Source organism: Hemitrygon akajei, chromosome 20, assembly GCF_048418815.1.
Source record: "Hemitrygon akajei chromosome 20, sHemAka1.3, whole genome shotgun sequence".
In the NCBI taxonomy this organism is placed as follows: Eukaryota; Metazoa; Chordata; class Chondrichthyes; order Myliobatiformes; family Dasyatidae; genus Hemitrygon; species Hemitrygon akajei.
Window position 1 is genome coordinate 7325112 of NC_133143.1, and position 20372 is coordinate 7345483.

The 20372-nt window shown below is 43.6% G+C and overlaps 1 protein-coding gene across 2 annotated transcripts; it reads left to right on the forward strand.

Moving 5' to 3' along the window:
* The first annotated feature begins 2692 nt into the window (after positions 1-2692).
* On the forward strand, positions 2693-19954 carry uba5 (ubiquitin-like modifier activating enzyme 5). 2 transcript variants are annotated; one of them, XM_073073009.1, is made up of 12 exons: positions 2693-2845; positions 6943-6988; positions 7072-7161; positions 9584-9693; positions 10785-10871; positions 12164-12248; positions 12359-12463; positions 14020-14147; positions 14286-14421; positions 16823-16898; positions 18508-18614; positions 19621-19954. In XM_073073009.1, the coding sequence occupies exons 1-12, from the start codon at positions 2766-2768 to the stop codon at positions 19705-19707; spliced, it is 1137 nt and encodes a 378-aa protein (XP_072929110.1). In that variant the 5' UTR covers positions 2693-2765; the 3' UTR covers positions 19708-19954. The 2 variants fall into 2 exon arrangements, with proteins under 2 accessions (XP_072929110.1, XP_072929111.1); XM_073073010.1 differs by lacking the exon at positions 2693-2845 and having other exon boundaries at positions 6942-6988; positions 7072-7156.
* The last annotated feature ends 418 nt before the right edge of the window (positions 19955-20372 follow it).

Genomic DNA, 20372 nt, shown 5'->3' on the forward strand with positions numbered 1-20372 from the left:
CCGGATATGGTCCAGGTCTGTCTGGGTGAAAGGGGATGGTCTATACTGGATATGGTCCAGGTCTGTCTGGGTGAAAGGGGGTGGTCTATACTGGATATGGTCCAGGTCTGTCTGGGGGAAAGGTGGTGGTCTATACTGGATATGGTCCAAGTCTGTCTGGGTGAAAGGGGGTGGTCTATACCGGATATGGTCCAGGTCTGTCTGGGTGAAAGGGGGTGGTCTATACCGGATATGGTCCAGGTCTGTCTGGGGGAAAGGTGGTGGTCTATACCGGATATGGTCCAGGTCTGTCTGGGTGAAAGGGGGTGGTCTATACCGGATATGGTCCAGGTCTGTCTGGGTGAAAGGGGATGGTCTATACTGGATATGGTCCAGGTCTGTCTGGGTGAAAGGGGGTGGTCTATACCGGATATGGTCCAGGTCTGTCTGGGTGAAAGGGGGCGGTCTATACTGGATATGGTCCAGGTCTGTCTGGGTGAAAGGGGATGGTCTATACCGGATATGGTCCAGGTCTGTCTGGGTGAAAGGGGATGGTCTATACCGGATATGGTCCAGGTCTGTCTGGGTGAAAGGGGGTGGTCTATACCGGATATGGTCCAGGTCTGTCTGGGTGAAAGGGGATGGTCTATACCGGATATGGTCCAGGTCTGTCTGGGTGAAAGTGGATGGTCTATACCGGATATGGTCCAGGTCTGTCTGGGTGAAAGGGGATGGTCTATACTGGATATGGTCCAGGTCTGTCTGGGTGAAAGTGGATGGTCTATACTGGATATGGTCCAGGTCTGTCTGGGTGAAAGGGGATGGTCTATACTGGATATGGTCCAGGTCTGTCTGGGTGAAAGGGGATGGTCTATACTGGATATGGTCCAGGTCTGTCTGGGTGAAAGGGGATGGTCTATACTGGATATGGTCCAGGTCTGTCTGGGTGAAAGGGGATGGTCTATACTGGATATGGTCCAGGTCTGTCTGGGTGAAAGGGGATGGTCTATACCGGATATGGTCCAGGTCTGTCTGAGTGAAAGGTGGTGGTCTATACCGGATATGGTCCAGGTCTGTCTTGGTGAAAGGGGGTGGTCTATACTGGATTTGGTCCAAGTCTGTCTGGGTGAAAGGGGGTGGTCTATACCGGATATGGTCCAGGTCTGTCTGGGTGAAAGTGGATGGTCTATAACGGATATGGTCCAGGTCTGTCTGGGTGAAAGGGGATGGTCTATACCGGATATGGTCCAGGTCTGTCTGGGTGAAAGGGGATGGTCTATACTGGATATGGTCCAGGTCTGTCTGGGTGAAAGGGGATGGTCTATACTGGATATGGTCCAGGTCTGTCTTGGTGAAAGGGGGTGGTCTATACTGGATATGGTCCAGGTCTGTCTGGGTGAAAGGGGGTGGTCTATACCGGATATGGTCCAGGTCTGTCTGGGTGAAAGGGGATGGTCTATACTGGATATGGTCCAGGTCTGTCTGGGTGAAAGGGGGTGGTCTATACCGGATATGGTCCAGGTCTGTCTGGGTGAAAGGGGATGGTCTATACCGGATATGGTCCAGGTCTGTCTGGGTGAAAGGGGGTGGTCTATACCGGATATGGTCCAGGTCTGTCTGGGTGAAAGGGGATGGTCTATACTGGATATGGTCCAGGTCTGTCTGGGTGAAAGTGGGTGGTCTATACTGGATATGGTCCAGGTCTGTCTGGGTGAAAGTGGGTGGTCTATACTGGATATGGTCCAGGTCTGTCTGGGTGAAAGGGGGTGGTCTATACTGGATATGGTCCAGGTCTGTCTGGGTGAAAGGGGGTGGTCTATACCAGATATGGTCCAGGTCTGTCTGGGTGAAAGGGGATGGTCTATACTGGATATGGTCCAAGTCTGTCTGGGTGAAAGGGGGTGGTCTATACTGGATATGGTCCAAGTCTGTCTGGGTGAAAGGGGGTGGTCTATACTGGATATGGTCCAGGTCTGTCTGGGTGAAAGGGGGTGGTCTATACTGGATATGGTCCAGGTCTGTCTGGGTGAAAGGGGATGGTCTATACCGGATATGGTCCAGGTCTGTCTGGGTGAAAGGGTGTGGTCTATACTGGATATGGTCCAGGTCTGTCTGGGTGAAAGGGGATGGTCTATACCGGATATGGTCCAGGTCTGTCTGGGTGAAAGGGGGTGGTCTATACTGGATATGGTCCAGGTCTGTCTGGGTGAAAGGGGATGGTCTATACTGGATATGGTCCAGGTCTGTCTGGGTGAAAGGGGGTGGTCTATACCGGATATGGTCCAGGTCTGTCTGGGTGAAAGGGGATGGTCTATACTGGATATGGTCCAGGTCTGTCTGGGTGAAAGGGGATGGTCTATACTGGATATGGTCCAAGTCTGTCTGGGTGAAAGGGGGTGGTCTATACTGGATATGGTCCAGGTCTGTCTGGGTGAAAGGGGATGGTCTATACTGTATATTGCCCAGGTCTGCCCGGTAAGGGATGGTCTATCCAGAATACAGCACGAGTCTGCCCTGTCTGTGCCCGTCGGGAAGTAGAGGGGCGATCCAGGGGTGTCTGGGAGGAAGGGGGGATAGGGAGGATCTATCCTGCGGGGAAGGGGAGTGTCTGCCCGGGATGTGGTGCAGTTCCGTCGGCCACTCGCGTCCTGCCACGTCCCTGCCTAGTTTGGAGATGACGTCACGTGACGCTGCCTTTGTCCGAGCTCTTTCCCTTCCGCCGGCGAGCGGTACCTTTTTACTGACTGGGGGCCGTTATCGCTGTGACACCACAGCCCGGGGGCGCGATGGCGGCTGATGGGGAGCAGCCGGGTCGCCGGCCTCTGCTCCCGATGAGTGCGGAGGTCGTGGACTCCAACCCATACAGGTGATAGTGCAGGGCATCCCATCCCTGACTGGTGACTTGGGGAGTAAATGGTGGGGAAGACTTTCATGCGGAAAGGAGAGGAAGCTGGGTGTGGGGAGTATGAAAAGAGGTGGAATGATGCTGGCAGTGGGATTGTGCTGGGACTGAGGTGCCTTATGTCCATCTGTTTTATAAAGCTGGCTGCATTTACAGAGTTGCTGTTTGGTTACAGTGCCGTGTCCAGGACAGTTTGCTGGCAGTCAGAGCTCGAAGATTTTAGGCAGAAACATAAGCGCCCTCCCCCAACGTTATTTCAGCTCGGAGCGCCAGAGTTAGGGATTCAGTTCCGTCGTCATCTGTAAGGATTTTGTTGCCCCTCCCCGTAGAATACGTGGGCTTTCTCCGGGTGCTGAGAATGGGATGTGATATAATAAAGTAACAGTATTAAGGGGAAGGCACTTCAAATAGTAGCAGTAGATGACGTGCTGTTGAAACTGGGAAAGGCTGCAAGTAGGCGCTGAAATCTACAAGGAGTGATCACAGACCTTAAAATGGTTGCAGATGTTTTCTGACAGCTGCGGAGGAAAAACGCAGGAGAGTGGAAGTGAGAAACAGGTGGAGGTCAGTAGACCTTGTGCAAGTCAATAATGACAATGACAGTATATGTTGGGAAGAGCTTGAAAGAAAACTTACAAACCAAAGCATTTTTATCTTTTTCCTTTTGTTTTGTTAATTAGTTGCAAGGGAGAACAGAAAAAATTTTGTGAGGCCATAATGGGCAGGATTTTTTGAAAGGTCTGATATTGTAAGAAACAAAATAAGTGCATCACAATATATACATGTACTCTATCTATTAAATCCCTGACAATTAGTCCCCTGGTCTTGTTGCATTAACCACATAAATGGTCCTAAGTATTTTGTGTGCTGTTGTAGGGGGAGGGAATGACGACCTACCTGGGGGAAGTAATACTGGCCACATGTCTGGCACTAAGTCTGTCCCTGTGGCTCAAAAGGGTAGGGAACTGAAGAGGATGGCAGCAATAATAGGGGAGTCCAAAGTCAGGGGGACAGATGGGCGATTCTGTGAATGCGTAATAGAAACACAGATGGTAGTTTGCCTCCCAGGTGCCAGGGTTTGTGATATTTCTGAACACATCCACAATATCCTGAAAAGGGAAGATGAGCACCCAGAAATCGTGGTACATATTGGTACTAACGACATGGGTCAAAAAAGAGAGAAGATACTGGAAGAAAGAATACAGGGAATTAGGAAGGAAACTGAGAGAGAGGACCTCAAGGGTAGTAATCTCGGGATTGCTGCCTGTCACATGACAGTGAGGATAGGAATAGAATGAGGTGGCAGATAAATGTGTGTCTGAAGAATTGGAACAGGAGGCAGGGATTCAGATTTCTGAATAATTGGGATGACTTCTGGGGCAGGTGTGACTTGTACAAAAGGTTTGGGTTGCACTTGAATCTGAGGGAGACCAATATTCTTGCAAGCAGGTTTGCTAGAGCTGCTGAGAGTGATTTAAACTAATGGCAGGGGGATGGGAACCAGGATGATAGAACTGAGGATGAGCCAACAGGTTTGCAAGCTGATGATGGGTGTAACATGAATGTAAGGAAAGACAAGCCAATGCCTGGGTACAAGTGCAGACAGCAGAGTTAAATTGTACCACAGAGGCAAAATTCAAAAAGCAAAGAATGCAGAACTGAAGGTGCTGTAATTAAATGTGCGTAGCATTCAGAATAAGGTGGACAAACTCGCGGCGCAATTGCAGATTGGTTGGTATGATATTGTGGGCATCACTGAGTCATGGCTGAAAGAAGGTCATAGTTGGGAGCTTAACATTAAAGGATATACTTTGTATTGAAATGACACTAGGAAGGCAAAGGTGGTGATGTGGCTCTGTTGGCAATAGATGAAATTACCTCTAGAAAGAGGTGATATAGGGTCAGAGAATGTCAAATCTTTGTGGGTGGAGTTAAGCATGAGAATCATATATAGGCCTCCAGATAGTAGCCAAGATGTGGGGTTGAGATTGCAAAGGGTGCTGGAAAAGGCATGTGAGAAGGGTAATGACACAATTGTAATGGGGGACTTCAATATGCAAGCGGATTGGGAAAATAAGGTTGGTGTCGGACTGTAAGAGAGGGAATTTGTTGAATGCCTACGAGGTGGCTTTTTAGAGCAGCTTTGTGCTTGAGCCTACTCGGGGAAAGGCTATCTTAAATTGGGTGTTGTGTAATAACCCAGATCTTATTCGGGAGCTAATGTAAAAGACCACTACTTTTCACATTGTTTGTTAATGATTTGGATAATGGAAATGATGGCTTTGTTGCAAAGTTTGGTGGATGATACAAAGATAGGTGGAGGGGTAGGCAGTGCTGAGGAAGCAGTGCGATTGCATTAGGATGAATGGGCAGATGGAATACAGTGTTGGGAAATGTACGATAATGCATTTTCGTAGAAGGAACAATAGGGTGGACTATTGTCTTCATCCGGAGAAGGTTCAAACATCAGAGGTGCAGAGGGACTTGGCAGTCCTCAAGCAGGACTCCCAGAAGGTTGATTTACATGTTGAGTCTGTGGTGAAGAAGGCAAATGTAATGTTAGCATTTATTTCAAGGGGAATAGAATATAGGAGATAATGTTGAGCCTTTTTAAGACACTAGTCAGGCTGCATTTGGGAGTATTGTCAACAGTTTTGGGCCCCATATCTCTGAAAGGATGTGTGTTATTGGAGAGAGTCCAGAGGAGGTTCACAAGGATGATTCGGGGAATGAAAGGTTAACAATGAGGAGTGTTTGGCAGCTTTGGGCCTGTACTCACTGGAATTTAGAAGAATGCGTGGGGATCTCATTGAAACCTGCTGAATGTTGAAAGGACTAGATAGGGTGGATATGGAGAGGATGTTTCCTGTGGCGGGGGTATCCAGAACTAGAAGGCACAACCTCAGATTTGATGGGTGACCTTTTAGAACAGAGGTAAGGAGTAATTTGTTTAGCCAGAGAGTAGTGAATCTGTGGAATGCTCTGCCACAGACTGCGGTGGAGGCCAATTCTATGGGTATATTTAAGGCAGAAGTTGATGTTTCCTGATTGGTCAGGGCATCAGAGGATATGGCAAGAAAACAGGTGTATGGGGTTAAGTGGGATCCGGGATCTGCCATGATGAAATGGCCCAATTCTGTTTCTGTGTCTTACGGTGTATACTTGTACAAATTACACAACAGGGGAATTGGGTCAGGGATCATAGCTCTCTTTAGGAGAGTGTACAACAGTTAATATTTACTTATTATGTTGCCTTCACTGTAATTCATTTAGTTTTTTGCTGCATCAAGCAAAAAATATCACGCTATTTCTTCAAAATATTGCTCTATGTTCAGTGTTAAGATTCTTTGTTTCACTTCACAATCCTCTTTCAGGATGGGTATTTCCCATGCAGTTAACTCATTCTGATGTGATTATACTATACTTGCAAAATTTTGTTCCTCTCCGCTCTCACCCTATCCCCTCAGGAATTATTTGCTGTTCATGTGTATCATGAGACAACTCCTTGAGATAGCTCAGGAACAGTGGGATGAATGGCTTTGTTTTGAGTCATAAGGTTCTTTGATTCTGTACGACTGATAGCAGCGAACATTTCCAAAACCTAATTCATTAAAGACTAAGGGACAGACAACAGGTCAGATAGTGATGGCTGTGTTTTGTCAATGTGCTGCCATGCATTACAGGTTCTGCATTCTGCACAGTTAACCATACTAAATGTTTACAAACACTCAGGCCTTCCTGTTGAATAACTTCATTTCTTTTTGATACATCAACCCCTTACACAAAGTATTCCTCCAGTACCTTGTCAAAAAGTTGAAGTGCTACTAATGTTTTTTTTCCTGGTACTGTGGTCTACAGTATGAAGATTTTAATAATAAATATTTTCCACAACTTTCCTTTCTTTGTAACTGTTTCTTAACTGGTCTTTAACAGTAGTGAACAAAATAATGACTGATGGCCATTAAAGTGGGAACCCTGAAGAAACTCAGATACTACTTGAGAATGGTGATGAAAGTTTGTGCTGCATTTCACTTGTTTCATTATTTTTCTATTTAATTTAGCCGGCTAATGGCTCTGAAGAGAATGGGTATTGTTGAAGATTATGAGGTGAGATGGATTTGTAAATGTCATCATGTTGTTTTTGGATGTTTTGACTAAAATGTCTGACTAGCGTTCTCCTCTGAAAACAGAAAATCCGTCAGTTTGCAGTGGCAGTCGTGGGTGTTGGTGGGGTTGGAAGTGTGACAGCTGAAATGTTGACAAGATGTGGCATTGGTAAGGTAATGCAAGCTTTCTTTCTTTTCATCTTCATCCTATGACCACAGAGGGAAAAGACTGACAAACCATTCTGTATAAATTAAAGAAGCAGGAACTGGCCACTGTTGTATTTGGCCTTACTCAGGCATTTAATGCAAATATTCTCAATTTGTTTCTTTCAATTTCAAAATCTATCTTTCTCACCTTTGAGAATGAGCAATGACTACAGATCCACAGAAAACCAAAAAATACCAGTAGTGTACAGTCAGCCCTCCTTATTCGCGGGTTCCGCATGTGCGGATTCAACCAACCGCGGATCGAGAAAACCCGGAAGTTCTCTCTCCGGCACTTGTTATTCGAGCATGTACAGACTTTTTTTCTTGTCATTATTCCCTAAACAATACAGTATAACAACTATTTACATAGCATTTACATTGTATTAGGTATTATAAGTAATCCAGAGATGATTTAAAGTATACGGGGGGATGTGCATAGATTACTGCGGATCGGGAATCGGAAAAAAACGGAAGTTCTCCAAGTCGGAACAGGTACATCTGGTATTATTTAGCGTCAGATAGTCAAACGTTTTTCTTTGTATATAGTATATATTTTACCTTTCTATGCATATAAAACACTTAAGAAACATACGTATTTCAATAATTAAACCACTACGTTGCTTATTATAATTGTAGCTTTCATCAGGGCAGGGCCTTTCACATGCTCCATTATTCTCACTTTATCCTTTAAAATTGTTCCAATTGTTGGCCGACTATAGCCTAACGCTTTTCCAATGACCGAAGGCATTAAACCTCTTTCCGATCACTATTATTTCCACTTTATTTTCAATCGTGATCATTTTCTGTCAATGGAACAGAAACACTGTGGGCAGTGGGTCCCAAAGTCCACCGCACTGAGACAGATTAAATAAGGGATCTGAGCATTCACGTTTTTTGGTATCCACGGTGGGGGGGGGTCCCAGAACCAATCCTCCGCAGATAAGGAAGGCCGACTGTACAAATAAATTTGCCCTCAACCTGATTCTGAATGGCTGAATACACTTGTATGAGCAGAAGACACTTGTATTCTTTAAAATGTTTGCATATTTTGAGGACATGATGATACTGCTTTTTAGGAGATAAATGTGTATTTGTTTGAAGATTGACTGAGTTCTTAGCAATAAAATGCTAATAATTTGTTAGCACTCAATTAACAATACACTGTGCATTATGGAGGAAAAGCATTTGGACGATCTGAACCCAGTTTTGTTCTAGTGTGGAAGTATCGTTACCTTTTCCCCTGCCTCAGCAAGTTCTTTCCTTGCAGGTACTTACCCAGTTCCTACTTGAATTCTGGGATTGAACCTACCTCCAGTACTTATCCCAGTGGCCCCATTTCACATTTGGTTCTTTAACCAGTCACCTCTATTCTGTGTCCTGGTTCTGGAACAACAGTTTCTGACTGTCTATACCTTCCACAATTTTAAATCTCTCACAAGCTCCTCTCTGTTCCAAGGAGAGCAATGGAGTTTCTCCAGTCTACAGAACTAATGCTTCTTATCTTAGGAATCACTTTGGTAAAATACTTCTGTATCCTCTCTAAACCTTTTACATATTTCCTTAAGTGTGATGGCAAGAACCGAGCAGAATGCTGAGATGTGGCCAAAGTAGTGTTAGAGCTACTTTAAGTCATGGCAACGACTAATTATTTCCAACTTGGTATCAAATGTAACTTCAATGAACAGCTGCAGAAACCTCATCCCTATCTTTATGAGCATCTGGAGAATATTCCAGTGTACTCCAAGATGGCCTCCCTCATTATACCTTCTAAATTTGTCATCACAATCTTGTCCTGTGAACTGAGTTGTACCTGTTCCCATTTACTCTTTAATCCTGTTCTTTTTTAAGAATATCACAAATGTAATTGCTTCACTACAGATTGCCATGCCTTCGGCAATAGAATTTCCTCCCTAATTTTCTCCCCTCTGCTCCTTTTAAGATGCTCCTTAAAAATGCTTTGACCAAACTTTTGGACATCTATCCTACTATCTCCCAGTGTGACTTAGTGCTTTTTTTTGATAACTGCTATGAAACATCATCTTTAGTTTCACCATGTGAAGGTTGTGTTGTATATATTAAGCATAAGTGGAATATATTTCATTAACCACCCAAAAATATCACTAACAATAACAACACCCATGAGCCATGTTGACACCCATTTGTATTGGTTGCTTTAATGCTTGTGTACATGGGAGTGAAGCAGTTATTTAATGATCATAATTCAATATTAATCATTGGCCTAATACAGTGAGACCCTGGAAATTTACTTCTGGTCTATTAACGTGCTGGAATGTAGCATTATATGCCTTGATCTGAGGAGCCTGTAACTAGATTTTTGGGGCGGTTTGAATAAATTCAATCATTGATTACTTTACTTTGCAATTTGCAGCTTTTGCTATTTGATTATGACAAAGTGGAACTGGCCAATATGAACCGACTGTTCTTTCAACCTCACCAGGCTGGTTTAAGCAAAGTGGAAGCAGCAAAGCACACTCTGAGGTAAAGCTACGTATGGTTATTATTATGAGCTTGTGAGCTGAACTAGTGGAAAGTCAGATATAGTGTGGGGAAGATGTCATTAATCTAATTCAACATGAAAATTGAAGCATATTATCTAAATGGTTTTAGAGAGCAGAGGATGTGGGTGACCTGGTGCATCATTTTATAAAAAAAGTTAACATGCAGTTACAGCAATTAACTAGTAAAGTTAATTACAGTTTGCTACTGGGGGAACTGTGACCATCCTGGATCATTATATAATTAAGTCTTACTTTCTTTGTTTTATAAATATTTTCAGAAGGTTTACACAACTAATTATCTGCAATGGACAGATCGTCTTTAAGGAAAGGTTGGACAAGCTAGAATTGTATTGGCTGGTGTTCATTAGAGAGGGGGAGATTTGCTTGTAAAACAAGATCCCAAGGAAACTTGTTGGGGGCCAGGAAGATGTAGAAGGTTACTATTTGTCAAAGAATCTGGCACTAGTGGTTTGAAAATAAGGGGTTACATGTTTAAGATGGAGATGAGGCAAGAAAGTCTCCAAGGGTGGTAGAAGCAGAGTCTTTGACACTTTAGTACAAAGGTGGCCAAATACTTGATGGGTAAGGGGCTGATGAACCTATGGAATTCTCCACAAGTGTCCATTCCTGAAAACATTTATAAAACAAAGAAAATAAGACTTAATTATATAATGATCCAGAATGGTCACAAGTCCTTCTGGCCCACTGAGCCTGCGCCACTCAATTACGCGTGGTCAATTAACCTACTAATATCAATGTTTTTGGAATGTGACATGGAGAACATACAAACACCTTACAGACAGATACAGAATTGAACCTGGACCGCTGGCACTACAGTAGCATTCTGCCAACTGCTACACTTCGCTGCCACCTTCTAGACAGTAAAGACATCAGAGCAATAGAGAGAGGGTGGGAATATGATACTGAGACAGAATCATCTCTGATTGTGTCCAGTGGCAGAGCACGTTTGAATGATACACTCCTGCTAATTCGTATGTACAATAAGGTCTCTAATGTTCTTACACAATCTATCCGGAACTGAATGTCGATATCCTGTCTTTGAATTTACAGGAACATTAATCCTGATGTTGAGTTTGAAGTTCATAACTACAATATTACAACAATGAACAACTTTCAGCATTTCATGGATCGAATCAGGTTAGGTTTGCGACTAATAATAGACATTTTACTTCTCTCTCCGTGGAAGCTGACCGTGCTACTGACTATTTATAGCTCTTTCTATACTTGTTTCAGATATGTCTTTAACCACTGGCCACTCCAGAGAGTTTCCATTTTCAGAGAAGGGCAGAACTATGGTCCATCAATAATCCAGTGGGGACATGGGTGGAAATTCTTTACTAGTGTTGAGTTTGTTTCCACCAGGGTGATTGAAGTTAAAACAAAAACATGTTAAACAGAGACTAAAAAGGCGCATGAGAATGTAGGGAACAGAGTTAATGAAATCAACAGGAAACTTGTGGAGCATAAGGACACATGTCAATGTTTTCAATAGGTGAGGCTTAAATAAAAAAACTTAATTACAAGATAAGGTACCGGCCTTTTAAACCAGAATATGTAGAAATTTCTTTTCAGAGGGTAGCGAATCTCTGGAAGTCTCTTTCCTAAAAAGTTCTGGAGGCAGAATCTTAGAAACATTTAAAGTGAAGGTTTATAAACATGAAAGATTAGGAGATTGAAGAACATGGAGATCTGGTGCATAGGAGGAATCAAAGCCTCTATAGATCGGACATTATCATATTGAATGGAGGGACAGGATCGAAGGGACTGGCAACCTATTCCTGCTACTTTCTTGTGTTTGTAAATGCCAGTGTGTACAAGCTGGGCCAAATTTTGCATGCAAAATACCATATGAATTTTTGGAAAAGATCTGCCCCCTCTTGAATAGCCTTTAGGAGTCTCTTAGATTAGTACGTGGAGTAAATTTACATTCTGACACATGTAACTTTGTTTATTTAATTTCATTGAGCATTGAAGCACTTGTGATTCAATTGAGGGTTAACAGGGTAGATGCAGAGATGATAGATACCTCTCAATCTGACGGGCTTGGCTCTCGATCTCGAATAGAGATGGAACTCCCTTCATACAGAGGGTGGTGAGTCTTGGGAATTCTCTGCGCAAGATGCTGTAGCAGCTCAGACAGTGACTATATTCAATGCTGATGCCCATACATTTCTGGATATTTAGGAAATTGTGCAGGGAGGAGATCAGTTTATGAGCAGACCAGATGAGTTGTCTCTTATTTGCTTGACTCTTGCATACAGTGTAGATCTGAGGGGCTGAATGCTTTTACGTGGGTTCTTTTTAGGATTTCAGTTTCTGTTTTAGAGGAATCCCCAGTTTGTCACAGATCTCACCAGTAAGTTAAGATGCTGGTCTCAATCAGTCCCTGACAAAGGATACTAACTCAACACTGTCTTAATTCTAATTAGGAATGGTGGGTTAAGTGAAGGGAAGCCTGTGGATCTAGTACTGAGCTGTGTCGACAACTTTGAAGCACGTATGACAATAAACACTGTGAGTTTATATTCTTTAATCCAAGATTCCTAGTGCCACTGAAACAGTAATTAACTGAAGTTAATGACTTGCTCTAAGACAGCGTTTGAAGATTTCTTCATTTTGTCTAGGCTTGCAACGAGCTTGCCCAGGTGTGGATGGAGTCTGGGGTCAGTGAAAATGCAGTCTCGGGGCATATACAGCTTCTCATTCCAGGAGAAACGGCCTGTTTTGCGGTATGTCAGTGTTGTTCATCACATTGCTTTTCATTGCAAATAATTCTTTGGATTGCAGAATTTACTGGCTTCCCAGTCATGAGGCTATACTGAGCTTCTGCAAAGGGAATGCTGCATCTGTTAATCGAGACACAAGGGTCTGCAGAAACATTGCTGGAGATGTCAGGCAGCATCTGTGGTTCTAGAGGCAGTGGGGTGGTCAACAGTTTGAATTCCAGTGTTGTATCAGGACTGAGCACCTAAAGAGGAATGGCTTTTCAAAGAGGAGAGAGGGAGGAGTGAAGCAGGAGTTGGTAGGTCATAGGCAGATCCAAGTGAGGAGGGAGATGATGAAGGAAGTAACAAGGGGTTGGGAGACGGTGGCTAGTGGGTGATAGGTAGAACCAGGTGAGGAGAGAAATGATGGGCAGAGAGCTAGATGGAGGTTTAGACAGGCTGAAAGGTGATAAATGGAGAGATGAGGCTGCAAATGTAATATCCCATTATCACTGTCATTTGAATTTTTAGACTGTCATAGTAAATATAAGTACTATTTAGGTTGGCATGTTAGCATAACACTTCAGCAACATCGTTGCCTAATGCCAGGCAAGGAGAGGCTCTCCAGGATTAGTCCTGAAGGTACCCATGTCCTCATGGACCTTATTGAAATGTACAAAGTTCTCAGAGGGTTTGACAGGTGAATGTGCTTCCCATGGCTGAAGAGTCTACAACTGGGGGGTGGGGATTCACAGGCTCAGAGTAAGGGGTGGGTTATTTAGGATTAAATGAGAAACTTCTTCATGTAGAGGTTGAGTCATTGAATGGAAGATTCTTTATCACTAAACTGAGGGACAGTAGTCGATCAACTGTGATTGAAAGATTTGCCCAATCTTACTATTGTATTCTCTTATTTCTTATTCCTGTTCCTGACCCTTGTGGAGGAGGTTTGATGTGTTTTTCTATGAATGATTGAGGGTTTATTCACTGTACTCATTACAATTCATGGGGCATGGTAATTCATTGCCTTAAAGGGATGGTGAGTTTGAACTGCTTTCTGGAGAGCTCCAGCGTTTACATCCAGTAATGAAGAAGGACTAGCACTGACTTCAACGTCAAGATGATGTATTGAGAGGTAGTGGTGTTCCTTCACTCCTGCTGTCTTTGTCTTCAGATGCAAACTTTTTTATTTGGTTCATAGTGCACCTACCATCTCCCAGCGGTGAGGTGATTCCAGTCAAGTATCCAGGGTGGTGTCAAGCTTCTGAACGTTGTTGGAGCTGCACATGGACAGTACTCCGTCATACTCCTAAGTGTTGGACGGAAAGCATTTAGGGTGTCGCTCACATCAGGATACCTAGCCAGTGACAATGTTGTAGCCATAATTCAGTCAATAGTGAGCTGCAGTTAGTGAGACAATGGTAGTGCCACTCAATGTCAAGGTAAGTGCAGGTTGAGTTGTTAAAATGCTCATTGCCTGGAATGAGAGAAATTGCTGCCCATGCATGAAGGTTACTGTTCATATTTAAATTGTCATGGTGACTGGTCTTTGCGATGCCTGGCATTTGCTCCTTTTGCAGTGTGCACCCCCACTTATCGTGGCTGCAAACATTGATGAGAAGACACTGAAACGTGAGGGGGTCTGCGCAGCCAGTCTCCCTACCACCATGGCAGTGGTGGCAGGCCTTCTTGTACAGAATGTCCTCAAGTAAGTAAGTAATTAGTAGCTTTTTGTGCTCTTAACACAACAGCATGTTAATCACTAGCATCAAACAATGAAGTTCAGCCCAATCTGAACGTTTGTCCTCCAGTTGTTTAACGAGTAACTTGGTGTTTTATTTCCAAGGTACCTGTTGGGCTTTGGTTCTGTCAGTTATTATCTGGGTTACAATGCAATGCAAGATTTTTTCCCAACAATGATGATGAAGCCAAATCCAAATTGTGATGATAAAATTTGCAGACTCCGCCAGAAAGAGTACAAGGTGAGCCTCACTCAAGTAATACAGCACTTTCATTTCAATGGCAAATTTTGGGACCAAAGGCCATTCCAAACATATTATAGCTAATTAAGTTCTCAGTGATTTGCATACACCACTCTCCTGAACAACATGACAGTGACCAAATAATGTTTGGGAATAGTTGAGGGATGCAAACCAGTCAAAACACAAATGGAAAGTATCCCTGCCGTGCCTCAGAATCCAGCACCTTGGAGCAGAGAAGCCCAAGCAAGCAACAAACAAGAAACTTGAAGGAATTAAGCAGGTCAGACAGTACCAAGGAGGGAAATGGACAGTCAATGTTACCGAGTCCTAGAACATTATGGCACAGAAACAGGCCCTTTGGCCAATCTAGGACACGCCAAACTACTAATATACATCCCATCAACCTGCACCTGGACCACAACCCTCCATACCCCTCCCATCCATGTATCTACCCAAATTTCTCTTAAATGTTGAAATCAGACACCCATCTACCACAGCTGCTGGCAGCTCATTCCACACTCTCACCATCCTCTGAGTGAAGAAATTCCTCTTCATGTTCCCCTTAAACAATTCACCTTTCACCCTTAACCTCTAGTGGTAGTCGCACCCAACCTCAGTGGAAAAAGTCAGCTTGCATTTACCCCTTACTTTTATATACCTCTGGCAACTTGAGCATGGCTAAGGATGTTTTAAATACCCTCTGGTTCAGGAGCCTTTCAGTTGAGTGATAACTGAACTTGGTGGTGTAGGTGCTGAGGCTCTTCCTGATAGAAGCACCAAGAAGAGAATATGGCCTAGATTGGTGGGGGTCCTTGATGTTGGATGCTGCTTTCCTGCAACACCACTCACCTGCTTGTAGATGTGCTCAATGGTGTGGAGGGCTTTACCCATGATGGACTGGGCTGTATACACTACTTTTTGTTGGTTTTGAAATGTTTGAAGTTGGAAATGAAAGGGTTAAGGGATGGTAAAAAGCTGGAAGGGGGAGCCCAAGAGGAAGGAGGGGGGTGGAGATGGGGTGAGGGCACCTTACTAAAGAATTAGATGCGGATGAAGGGTTCACCATCACGGTGGCTCTGAAACCACGCACAAAACACTGGAGGAACTCGGCAGGCCACGCAGCATCTATGGAAAAGAGCTGACATATCAGGTCCTGACGAAGGCGGCAGCAACACAGAAGGCCAGTACTGAATGGCGGAAGATAGAATTGGTATAGATGGGTACTTGATGTCGATGGGCTGAGAGCCAATTTCAGCGTTGTCTATATATCTGGAGGTATTTTATGTCCAACAGAGGGCAGAATGTCCTCTATTTCATGTTTCATCCAACAGCTGTGAGAGTGCAACTCTCCCGCTGTACTGTCAGTCGTGGTCTGGGTGCTTAGATCTCTCGAAAGGGAGGAGGCCACAACCTTCTGCTGGAGTTAGAGTGGGATCCAGTGAGCCATGTGGAATTCTGTATGTTTTCCTTGAAATAAACAAGTCATTCACAGACTCGCCTATCCATATCAGTACGTTGTTCATTACTAAATCTAATTCAGGGATCCACTGCATTATGGCTAAGAAGGTTTTTCATCGTTTTATTGGGAGGATGTGGCTATTGGTGCCAAAGACTCCCACAAACGGACAACCGTTCTGCAGTGCAAACAGAATGGGTATGCTTTTGTCATACTCCTGACAACTGGGTGTTGAGTGCTCCCCATCAGAGACCCAGACACCATATAAACCACTCTGTTGATGGCAGTCACTACAGCTGCTAAACAAATGCACTTCTCAGTAGAAAATATCACAGAGCATTTAAGGGAGCATTAGCAAAAAAAATTCACATTAATTCAACATGATGAATTTGGACAGGTAATTGGCAAGACTGGATTTCCTCTTGTGACAATGCCACAGATGAGCAGGTAAATGGGAGGTCCTTTGCTAACAGAGGCACGATATTTGAAATTTGGAGGTGCAGAGATGTTAGAAGACACTAAAACCTTGGGGCGTGGCTCTGCTGTAAGACTACACACAGGCAGATATAAGACGAGATTTGAAACAAGCATTTCAATTTTAAACCTCATTTAAAAGGGAGTCAGCTTAGGCCAAAAACAGCACTCAATGCTACTGCAGCTGAGTTTTGGGAAAAAGACCCTATTTACACAGGATAAGAGGAGAGCCAGGTTAGATACAGCATAAAAAATTATCCATTATACCTCAGGTGAGCCCTCTCACCATCCCCTTTCCATTACCCTTTGCAGTGTTTGTCCATTTCCTGTCCTGTCAAGGTCTTGTGCCACAAGGCACCAGAGTTATTCACATGGTATCCTTGCATGCAGACTCCCTGTTTGCCTGGGATTTGAAACTGATGAATGGAAAAGTTAATATTTATTTTTTGCTCTCTCTACCATGACTTACAGGAAAAAGAAACAGAACAACCAAAGGACAAATTGGTGGAGGAGGAAGAACAGATAAAACATGAAAATAATGTCTGGGGTGAGATCAGATTTAATAATTTATCTCATTGATGTCAATGGAATTTTAGTATTTGTTCCAAAAACCCAGTGAGTTGTAGGTACCTCCCTGGGAAAGATTGGTGGGGGTAGATGAGAAACTCAAGCTTATCAAATGAATAGCAAGGACATAATAACCTCTCTGGTTTAAACAGTATGTTGTTGTGCAGAAAGCCTACTACTGAAAATAACCCATAATGGAAGATCATTGGATCTCCATTGGTCTTAAGTGTAGGGTAAACAAGTAACATGTTCTCAGTTTGGTTTTCCTTAGGACCACAGTATTCCAGACCTCATTGAACACCGCCTCCGTCTTCCACAAGAGCCAGGATCACCGGCTAATCTCCCACTGTCTAGCCATTTTAGTATCACTTGCCATTCGTGCACCAACCTCTCTCCACTACCTTCTCTACTGCCAAGTAGAGGGCAGATGCAAATTAGAGGAACACCACCTCCTATCCACCTTGTCAGTCTCCAGCCTGACAACATGAACATAGATTTCACTAACTTTCAGAAACTATTTTCTTCCTAATCCCACCACTCCCCTCCCCTATTCTCCCATACTGCTCACCACCCATACATTCCTTTCTTTACTGTCTTTCGCATCTTCAGTCCTTTGTCACTTCCACCTGCTACCTCTCAGATTCTTATCATTTCCACTCTCCCTCCATAATCTGTATCAACCAAAATCCTGCCTGCTCTTGATCTAGCTCTCTTCCCACCTTTTTATATTGGTTATCTCTCCTCTTTCCAATCCTGTTAAAGGGTCTCAACCTAAAATGTCATCTGTCCACTTCCCTCCATAGATGCTGCCTGACCCACTGAGTTCCTCCAGGCAGTGTCCAAGCAGCAATCTTTAGCTGCTTTATCAGTGATTATCTTTCTATCAATAGGTCAGATGTGGGATGGTCATTGATGATTCCAGTGCTCACTGGTAGCTGGTACAAAAGTGTCGTCACGCGTCTTCATCTCCAGCAGGACCTTGACATTCTACTGCACCACTATTACCAAATCACCCACCTCCTCTATCCCAGGAGTCAACTATCATTTCAATGGACCAACCTTGAATATACTTTCCCTACAAGAGTGGGTGAGCAACTAGGTCTCCTGCAGAGTGTGACTTTCCACCATCAACATGGTACTCCTCTAATCAGTCTTTTCTGTAAGCACCCAGCATAACCTTGTCTAGATACATTACCTCATTAAATTTCACCAGCTCATGGTAGTTTTCCAACAGGGAGGTGAAGGTTGACAAATTGGGAGTCCAAATGTCACCACCTAAGCACAAGTAAGGCCACTCAGAAATACCCCAAAGTGGGGCCTCACAAGTTTTTAAAATTATAGCTTTTTGCTCTCAGTTGGTGGGTCTGTGGGGAGTTTGTTCATTTGCAGCAGCTCAGTAGCAAGCACCTTCCCCATTCAGAAGTTTGGCATCCAGAACTAAGCACAAGTGTCAAAACTATGCTGATTGAGATAGTGGGCGTCTGTAGAACGGGCTACCCTTTGGCTGAACTGAAGGCAGGCTGGCTGCAGCAAACAGGCTGAGGTTGTGAAAGGTGCTGTGCAAAAACATAGGACTTGTCCTTTTACAGGTATTGAGCTTGTTTCTGAGATCTCTGACGAGGAACTGAAAGCTGCTTCAGGCTGTGTTCCAGACCTTCCAGAGGGCATCACAGTAGCCTACAGTGTGCCAATTAAGGTGTGTTCATTTATCAATACTAAAATAACGCTGTGGAATCTCAAAAGAAATATTAAGGAAAACATACCATATTCACCTTCAGGACAATTTGGTGTGACATCAGTGATGGAAATGTTGAAGAGCTGAGGTTAGGCTGGTAGCATGATGATGATCATGGCTTGCCTCCTCTTCAGTTTGACTGTCATCCCTAATATCTGCGGTTGCAGCCTCATCTGACTCGTATGATGTGAAGTTTGTTTCGCGATAGCAGTAACAGTGGAAAGAAAAAAGTAACGAGGGCATGTTTGGATGGTGAGGGTCCTGAGTGATGGATGTTGCCTCGAGGCACTGGCTCCTAAAGATATTCTTGATGGTTGGGAAGTTTGTGCCCCGAGTTTACAGCCTCTTGCGATCCTGAGCAGTAGAGACTCCATACCAGGCTGCATCCATAGAAAACCTAGTGTTTTTGGTGACCTACCAAATCTCAAACTTCTAACAAGCAGAATTGCTGATTGCCCAGGATAGATCCTCCAGGATGTTAACACCAAGGACAACCGGTACTTTGTTTGTAATTTTATCTCTGCTTTGCACTGCTGCTGCAGAACAACAAATTTCACATTATATAAATTCCAGCCACAGTTGTACCATCTACTGTACGTTAACTTATGCTCACTGACCTACAGATTCTGATCATGGTTATCTGCCTTTGTCTTTCTTGAGTTTTTTTTTGTTTACCGAGGGACCTGTGAATGTTCATAAGAATTATAGATACAAAATTCTGCAGATGCTAGAAATCTTGAGCAACACACACAAAATGCTGGAGAAACTTGATGAGTCAGGCAGCATGTACAGACAGTCGCAGTTTCAGATCAAGTCCTGATGAGAAGCCTCAGCTCAACCTTGGCTACTTATTCCCTCCACACATGCTGCCTGAATTCTTCCACCATTTTGTGGGTGTTCTTGTATTGTCCTTTTGTAACCAAAAGTTGTTTTAGTGACTGACTGCACTTGTCTGTACTCTTGCTAGACGGATAATACCAATGTCACTGGAGATACAGTTCAAGAGACAGAGGAGAGCCTGGAGGATCTCATGGCTGCAATGAAGCGGTTATAACTATTTGCCATTCACAGTCCAGTTGACCGAATATTTCTTATGACCTGAACTGCATTGGGTCTTATCTGAATCATGGTGTCCAGAGCCAGCAGTGCTGGTGAATATAATTGTACTGCTTTAAAAACTGTCCTTTCTAAAATTTTATTGCATTAGTGACTGTACTTCATTGTCATTTTACATTCCCCAGTAAGTTATGGTGTAAATGTCAAGAATATGTTTAATTAAACTGCAAACTTAAGTAACACAATGGCTGCAGTGGTTGTGTTAGAGTCAGAATTCTAAAGCACAGAAACAGTCCATGCCATGCCATTATTCTGTCTAGTCCCATGGACCTGCACCTGAAACTGCTCTCCAATTCAAATTTCTCTTAAATATTATAATTGAACCTGCATTCGCCACTTGCAATTGCAGGTTGTTCCACATATGCACCACACTCTTACTGAAGGGTGGGGAGCTTGGCTGAAGCAAGTCCCATAAATGGACTCCTCAAACAACATCATTATAGGATTAAGATAAAAAGGTTTCATTTTGGACCCAACATCAGAAGCATAATTTGGTAACGGGCTGAAGGATTGTTGCAGCAATGGCCATTGACACATTTAGCATTAACAAATATCCAGAACTTTGTAGATGGTACAGTTCCTGAAGTTAATTTGAAAGGAGGC